The 8,613-nt window shown below is 39.9% G+C and overlaps 1 protein-coding gene across 5 annotated transcripts in view; it reads left to right on the forward strand.

The window, feature by feature from the left end:
* The window catches only part of fkbp15b (FKBP prolyl isomerase family member 15b), a 36,673-nt gene extending 34,666 nt beyond the window's left edge, over positions 1-2,007 (forward strand). For 4 of the 5 annotated variants that reach the window (XM_032515996.1, XM_032515998.1, XM_032515995.1 and 1 more), the window contains exons 28-29: positions 1,596-1,704; positions 1,923-2,007. In XM_032515996.1, the coding sequence (XP_032371887.1) occupies positions 1,596-1,704; positions 1,923-2,000 (187 nt within the window). In that variant the 3' untranslated portion in view covers positions 2,001-2,007. The remainder of the gene's footprint in view (positions 1-1,595; positions 1,705-1,922) is intronic. The other variant, XM_032515997.1, reaches the window with a different exon arrangement.
* Positions 2,008-8,613: the final 6,606 nt, after the last annotated feature.

An 8,613-nucleotide genomic window follows, 5' to 3' on the forward strand; every position in this document is an offset into this window, starting at 1 on the left:
AATGTCAAAGATTGTTGTTCCCATCAGTGATTTGGACACAAAAAATAGGTGTATGTATAGGTAGCTATATACATAGCTATATCCAAGTTGAAAAAAAAGTTAGTTACCCTTTAAGTGTACCTGTGGATATATTAGTGGCTACCTTGCCTATAGGTCGATAAGCCAGTCATCATAATGACAAATAGGTTGATTTAACTTTGCTATTAATATGTTAGACTCATGTTTAAGTATATTTTCTGACATAACTTTTGAACTTTAAAAAAAACTATTATACAATAACTTGGGGTGCCCCTGCAGTAACTCTGAGGACCCCCTAAGAGTCCCCGAAGATCTGTAGTCTAGATTTTTCCAAAAGTGGCTTAACAGCTGCAGTTTTCATGGCCTGTAGGAAATGGCCTGAAAGTAGAGAAGTGTCCACTACTATTTTTGTAGATCTGATGCCATGCAGTGAAAAACATTGTTTAAAAAAACCCTGTAGGTAGAATATCCAAGCAGCAAGAGCTGCTTCAGAATTTCTTCCCAGGTTGGTTTGGTAGTTAAATTGGGATCTAATTGATTTAAAGCGGAACCAACGGCAATCAGGCCTGACATGGAGGTTCTGACAGCTTGTGTATTTTTGTGAATAGTCTGAGCATGAAAAACCTTTTTATAAAGTCACAATTTTGTGTAGCACTTTTAAGCAAAGGCCACTTTGAAAAATGCTGTTGACACATTCAAAAAAATATATATAGTTGCCAAATTATTCTTTCATTAAGTACAGTACATATTGTTATTGCTTATTTTAATAGCAACAATCTATCTTGTCAGCGTCCTGTGAGGAGCTACTGGCAGCAACGTGTGTGTGTGTGTGTGTGTGTGTGTGTGTGTGTGTGTGTGTGTGTGTGTGTGTGTGTGTGGGTGTGTGTGTGTGTGTGTGTGTGTGTGTGTGTGTGTGTGTGTGTGTGACAACACAGAGAGGCGACTGTACAGAACAACATTGGTGGCTAAAGAGGTTAGCGAAGATGCTGCAATAGCATCCATTATATCAGAACTGGAGATTTCTACATTGAAAGAAGAGTAAAGAACTGCACTGATGGCCTCGATGGACATTGTTTTTCCACTCCTCTCTCAACTGGCTTTGGAAATAGTTTGATGAACAGATAATTCATCCAATCACCTGCAAAGTATATTTAAAAAGTGCCTGGTCTTTTCCAAAAAGGTTTCTCAGAGGGTTCTGTGCGTGTGGAATAAAGATAATCCATCTAAAAAAAACTTTGTGCGCTTTGGAACCCAATAAACAACTTAAATGATATACTGTTTGTACCTATTTGTTTCATTTGAGATGTATTGTGAGTTGTCAATAAGAAGTCATTTAGACCTGGGGACTTGGTCACATGTTGTCACATGCAGTCTTAAAGGCCAATATAACAGATTTCATTAACTACACTACAATTGTAACATATCTGTGCCGCCCATCTCTGCTCATTTATGCATGATTCCTGCAAACTAACTGCTTGTCTGAAGTGTTGTTTCTTGCTTGCTTCATCCCCATTTTCTTCACTGTCTTTTTTGTGCATCCCCCACACCCCACCCCTCTTTTTCTACTATTCTCTCAGTCTAACTGGGGGAATGGGTGAGGAAAATGGAGAAGAGCCATTTTTCCAGACCACAGCTCCTGCAAAAACCAATGCAGCACACAGCGAGGAAGAAGAAGAGGATGAAATGGTGAGGAAGGATCTAAGATTCCCCCCCCCCCCCCCCCCCCCCCCCCCCCCCCCCCCCCCCCATCCCTACCAAGCCATTTCCTTGTGTTTTGTTTTAATGTTAAGTCAGTCAGTCATGTTTAATAACTACTTTAAAAAAGAAGGAATTCTGCTTCGTATTACTGTCAACACAACATTGATGGACAGCATTTGTCTTGTTATCTCTCTTGTTGTGTCCAGAGCTTGAAGGGCCGTCCCCCACCTGCCCCTCTCTTTGGTGATGATGAGGAGGATAATGATCTGGACTGGCTAAACTGAGATGAAACTGGAATAATACAAGTCTGCGTCTTCATTTTCAACATTAAAGACAGGCGAGAGGTGCTTTACCAGCTGTCTCTGCCCGGTGGAGCAGCCAAGAAAACGAGAGGAAGGCCTCTGCTGATACTTGGGATGGAGAAGTCTGACAGCCTGCTCTTCACCTCTGTGCTGTCCTGCTGACTGACAGCTGCTGCCACAGCTACAATTTCTGGCTCTGATTTTTTCTTTTAAATAACCAGCCTGTAATACATAGAATCAAAACAAATACTTTTCATTAATGATGTGATATCTGTTGGTGATGTAAATTAATCCCAAATTTTTACATTGCAATGTAGCAAATGAGTTTGTTGAATCAGAAGTTATCCTGTTTTAATCATTAGCTTGCTGCTATGAGCATAGAACTTTTACAAAATTTTGCTAACTGAAAATAAATGACATGGAAAATGTCCTTTATCACTTTTCTTGTTGTGTTGTTATGCGTGTCAATCAGTTTTGTCTGCATTAGTTTTTATTTTAAAGGTTCTAATAGTCTATTTCATATTTAAGAACCAATATGACACTAATATGCTTTGCGCTTGTGCAGATAACTGACCTTAAATACTGTTTATATAAAATTTGATGTCACTCTGACAGTGTATTAGTTTCTCAATTATTGGTATTAATTAGTATAAAACTATGCCGTATATTTTTGTTATGTTTGGATGACTGCCAGAGACCAACAGTTGTGCTCGAGACCCTAGTAAAGTAACTGTTGCTATGCAACAGAAATGCCAACCTAGCTGTACCAGATTGCATAAATCGGACAACCTAAAGCAGGGGTCTCAAACTCAACTTACTTGGGGGCCGCTGCAAGTAGAGTCTGGGTTTGGCTGGGCCGCATCAAGTATTCAAAAAAAAACCTCAATTTCCTCAAAAAAGGGCGCGGAACTGCCGGTGCTTTAAACCCCTAGATCTGATATGGTTGGTGAATTTCACAACAACAGACATCACATTGTCAAACCTCAGGCATTTGCCACAAAGGGTACTTAGCTAGCTTGACAACCGTTACGCCGCTGTCAGGAGACTACTACGGTAGCCCATAAGTGACATGCGCAATGACAAAAAGTTTCAGAATGCGCGGGCCGCACTTACACTTAACTTTGATGTCAAGTAGGGGGCCACAAAATATCATCCCGCGGGCCGCAATTGGCCCCCGGGCCGCGAGTTTGAGACCCATGACCTAAAGTAAAACGTTTGATTAGCTACAGTCATGTGAAAGGTAAGATGAAAGTGTGTATATGAGTTAGCTATAGTAGATTTAGCTTAAATCAAAATGACTAAAAAGCAGACAATACGCCAGACAAACTTCATTCAAAACTTCTCTTTCAGCTAGAGTAGCTAACGCTAGACATAACTTAGCTAAAAAAAGTATAGCTACCTAGCTAACGTTAGCTATCAGGTGAATAACGTTAGCAAAGATGCTGTGTTGTAGAGTTAGCTTAGATTGCTTTGGAGACGTACTAAATTAAAGGTGTAACGGTCAGGGTAGGTGGACTATAAATCTATCACAGTTGACCAAATGTAATTGGCTCGTTCATTGGCGTTACTTGACGCTTTTTCGACATACCATACCACCTTTTTGGCTTGCTATAGTTAGTATTAGCTGGTTTTGATGGATTTCAGAATCTGGAACACAAGTATCAATCTGTGCTCTGTTTCGGAGTCTATGCCACGGTCCAATCAAGTACCGCTCCTATATTGTTGCGTGGTGCTCCCACTTTTCATAAATGTACGGAGTCCTTCCTTTCGGACTGAGTGACTCAGGCTACTGAAGTTACGTAACCTCCCTGTCCATCAACTGGGTTGTCAGGTTTATTAGGAATTACACAAGGCTGTAGTGCACGTGGGATGAGTGATATTATATGCTTTATTCCAGTATCCCAGCACTCGGTAGGAAACAACATTGACCACATTGAAATTACCAGTATTCTCATAACACAAACAACCTTGCAAATCTGTATTATTATCAGTGTGTATGTATTAAACAAAACGACAACCAAGGTCTCATTCCTCCCAGAGTAATGTTGCCAGTTGTCACATTTCCTTCTCAAAACATATCCTCTTTCTTTTAGCTCCTGTCCCAACTCCTCTAGCCTAATATCTCTTGATTAGCACATTCTAACACATTAGAGCAGCGCTTCTCAAACTTTTTCAATAATGTACCTCCTTTGAAATATGTATTCATTGCACCCCCTGGCCAGCATAAACAGGGAGCAAAAACAACGCCTAGCTATATAAAGTTACAATATTGTAACTGTAAAACACTCAAAACATTGTATATGTTCCGAATCACTACATTTATTCAATATTATTGTGTAGAATTATTATGCATGATGGTATTTTTTAAATTAACATTTAAAAAAAAAAATCCCCCCTGCAGTACTCCAAAGTACCCCTAGGGGTACACCTACCCCCATTTTAGAAACCGTGCATTAGAGAATGGTCAGAATCCAGGGGCTTTACCAGAGACATGGTGCAAAGGTGGATGATGTCCAAAAACAAAACTGCTGTCTTTCAGTACTCCACAACGCTCTCCTTGTTTTTATTCGATACATGGTAACTAAAAGATTAAAAGAGAATACAATTATTAAATGCAAAAGCTAAACTAAACTGCCACTACACTAAGTCTAAAATAAGTGAAGTGAAAGAAAAATATAAATCCAAATAGGAGAAACTGCTTCACTATTCTAAGAGTCTTCAAAACAGGAAACATGCACAATTCCAAAAAGTCTCCAAAATTGAACAAAGCACACTCTCCGGTCTTTATATATCCCAGAGAGGGTTGTCTCTAAACAGCACTCTAAATATCTATATGGTCACAAAAGCACAGTACGCCTAAATATAATCTTATATGGTCAACAACAACACACATATTTCAAAATGTATGCAAATAAACTAGCAGTGGTCAGGTTAGAAGTTTAAGCATTACACATACCCACAGATCCATATCCATATACAAAGATCACCTGAATTTGGCACCAGACAATACATTAAAAGAGGATGTTGAGACACTTATTTGTTAATAGTTAAAGCCATCCTGGAGCCCTCTTACAGCTTGGCAACGCCAACACTCATAACATGTTTGACTGTCCTTTTTTATTTTATCTTTTAAATATTCATTTATTTGTCATTATAAATGATTCTGATTAATGAATATTTAAAAAATCGGCTATTATAAATGCTGACACCGATTCGGAAAATGCCTAATATCGGCCCACCAATATATCAGCTAAATTCTGGTAAACCATGCAAAAGTTTGGCTGGTAGATTTGCTTCACTCACCAGCCCTAAAAAAAGGTATATATTGAGTGGCTGGTTAAATTTAAACATTCTCCAGCCATTAACTGGTAGACAAAAAGGTTAATTTTATACCCAGGGACAGTAATAGCAGTTCATTGTTAGCATGGTTTAGCCTTTATGGTTGAATGACAAGCATTGCTGTGTAAACAGAGACATGGGCAGCCCTTCCAGTCCTACCCAGGATAAAGCACATTGTCTCCTGCCTTTGTGCTCCCACACCTGCTCTTGGGAGGCTGAGCAGCGTATTCGTAAATGGAAACCTGGAAAGGTGAGGGCCCTTACATCCAGCAGGGCCTTAGCCACAGCCTCTGAAGGTGGGCACACATGTAACCCTCTTGTAACTAGAGATGTTCCAATACCAATACCAGTTTCGAAAAAGCCTCCGTTGCTGCCTAAAATGTTGGTGTAGGCAAGTACTGGAGTTTATGCATTGATCCCATATCACGTTATTAAGCCCCCAAGAAAATCTACTTTAAAGTAGTTCATTTATGTTCTTTTTCCGTAATAACTCACTGTCAAAAACTGGATAATAAAAGAAAGTTGTGTGGCGTTCAATGGTTGTGTTTCGTCATGTTTCATAAAGAGTTTAATTTAAGCCAGGCCATACAACAAAAATGCAAATCATATCACATCCATACAGGGATAGTAGTATACAGCTGTTAAAACATAAAAAAGAAATGACACACTGGTATTGTATCAGTACTCAGTATTGGCCGATACACAAGTTCAGGTATCAGAATTGGTATCGGGAAGCAAAAAATGGTATTGGACCATCTCTACTTGTAATCCTACTATTAATTATTATATGGCATGTGTTATTGTTATACCATCAGTATGTAAGTATGTATTCTGATCTGTGCTGTAGGCCTAATGCTAGTCACATAGTTTTCTTTCTTTGTTATCAGAGGATATGTTTCCAGCCTTTACTGCGGTTAATGCGTCCGAGTGGCTTGATGCTGGGTTGCCTATTGAGGCCTCTCTTCTTGGACGTGAAGATGATTTCTCGGAAGCTGCTACCCACACTCTCATCAGCTGTGTGGCTTTACTAAGCAGAGTAAAACAACGGTATGTTGCTTTTTAAAAAATTCAATTTGAATGTAAAGTGTTGGTTAGAGGGACACCCCTTAACATTTAATGTTTGTGAAGCAGTAATCTGCTGAGTACAAATGGCGATCAAAAGCTCCACTCTTCCTTGGTGTTTCTAGGTCTAGCCGATGTTTTCAGTTCTCCGCGCGTGTAGCCTACCTTCAGTAAGACATGCAGAGGTACAAGGTTTCAGATTTTGTCATTTGGTTTCTGGGATTGCTCCGGTGCCACCGGAAATTCCAGTGTCCCTCATTTCAGCCAGATATCTGTCACCCTTTGCTTACTTTGTGTTGGCAATTTTAAACTCCGGAGGATTTATGAGGACTATGGTTAACTGCTCCTTGGATCTGTCCAATCTGAGTTTTTTGTTGCATGACTAAAACAACTTTTGAATGTACACATGTTCCACCAAAACAAGTTCCTTCCCGAAGGTATTCAACACCTAAGACGATTGTAATTGGTTTAAAGAAATGCCAATAAACCAGAGCACATTTTTCTCCCATCCCAGAATGCTGTGTGGACTAGCCAGACCCTCCTCTGAAGCGCTGTGGAGGAAGGTCTGGCAATGCCAGTTCAGAGATATCCGCTGCTGCTTGACTGGTTGTGGGAGGTTACAGACAGCCACGACTCAATAGCCTGGATGCCAGCCAAACTTAGCCCCGCCCACAACATTTGAGGTCGGGAAGTTTGGTCTGGACTTGATCCGTTGTGGTGCAACAATGCTCGAACCAGAGCTGTTTGGACCAATCAAATTGTCAGGGTGGGCTTTATTTGATGATGGACAGATGATCAACAGTAACAGAATAAACCATGTTACCAAAGAGAGCTTGGGTTGGTTGGTAGGTGGCTGCCGCTGGACAATTGAGATATGTAGATTCCGCCATTGCGTATGTTATAGAAGATATCGACAGCACATCCATTTTAAAATCCTCAACTGGCCCGTCTTAGCTGATCTTAAACCAGCTGTTCAAGTTGCGGAGGATGGATTTAGAAGATACCTCACCTGTTTCAACAGCCAATAGAGAAGTCAGCTGGTAAAGTCAGCTACAAACTATAGAAATAAAATCATCAATAATCCATTTTATTTCTACATTACAAACAGCTGGTTGAAACGGCAGAGTTTTAGACGGAGCCTCAAAGACTGCCCAAAAGCACGGTAACGTATATGGTGGAGAGAGATAGCGAGTGACTGAAGAGAGGGAGTACCCAGCGGCGTTAGAGCAAAGCAGCAGAGGTGGGTAGTAACGAGTTACATTTACTCCGTTACATTTACTTGAGTAAGTTTTTGAAAAAATTGTACTTCTAGGAGTAGTTTTAAATCACTATACTTTTAATTGTACTTGAGAAGATTAGTGAAGAAGAAACTGTACTTACTCCGCTACATCAGGCTACAAGGAGCTTGTTTACTTTCTTTTTACCTCTTTGGTATTCTACGCGTCATTGTTTTACCCCGCGAACGTCTCATTTTAATGTTTATTTTGACAGAGAGAGAGTCTTCCGCTTAAGGCTCTACCATGTGACTGTGTTCCACCAATCAAACGGCGTTGTGCAGTCACGTGACCATACTCGTTCTCAGCGGCGGGACCATAGACTGTATATATCTATTGGCGGGACGTGTTACCTTACAGTCATAGCAAAACAAAGAATCAACCGTCGCCAAGGCAACACAGACGTGGAGGAACCCCCCGGCCTCAGAGTGAAAGCATGGTTACCTTTTAGGAAAAGTGCGAAACAGCAGCTACGTTATGCGGCGTCTTCTGTGTCGACCAAAACAAACGGACATGTGAGCGTTCAACAACTCAACATCTAACCTGAGGAAACGTAGCGGTAGTTTTAGTTTCTGCTGTGGAGAGGTGGATCTTTGTCTTTTAGGTTACATACAGTATGTTTTGCACATGCAGTATCCATCCAAATTTAATGTGACAAGTCTCTCACTTAAGCTATTTTGTAATTAATAAATTAATTTTAATTTATTTTATTGATTGGATGAACTATAATTTGCCTAAATATGATTATTTTGTATTTTTGTCTGTCTGATTGATGCTTGTTTTAAGAAATAAATCAGACGTTACTCAACAGTTACTCACTACTTGAGTATTTTTTTCATCAAGTACTTTTTTACTCTTACTCAAGCAATTATTTAGATGACTACTTTTACTTTTACTTGAGTCATATTATTCTGAAGTAA

This window comes from Etheostoma spectabile, chromosome 5, assembly GCF_008692095.1.
Source record: "Etheostoma spectabile isolate EspeVRDwgs_2016 chromosome 5, UIUC_Espe_1.0, whole genome shotgun sequence".
NCBI lineage: Eukaryota > Metazoa > Chordata > Actinopteri > Perciformes > Percidae > Etheostoma > Etheostoma spectabile.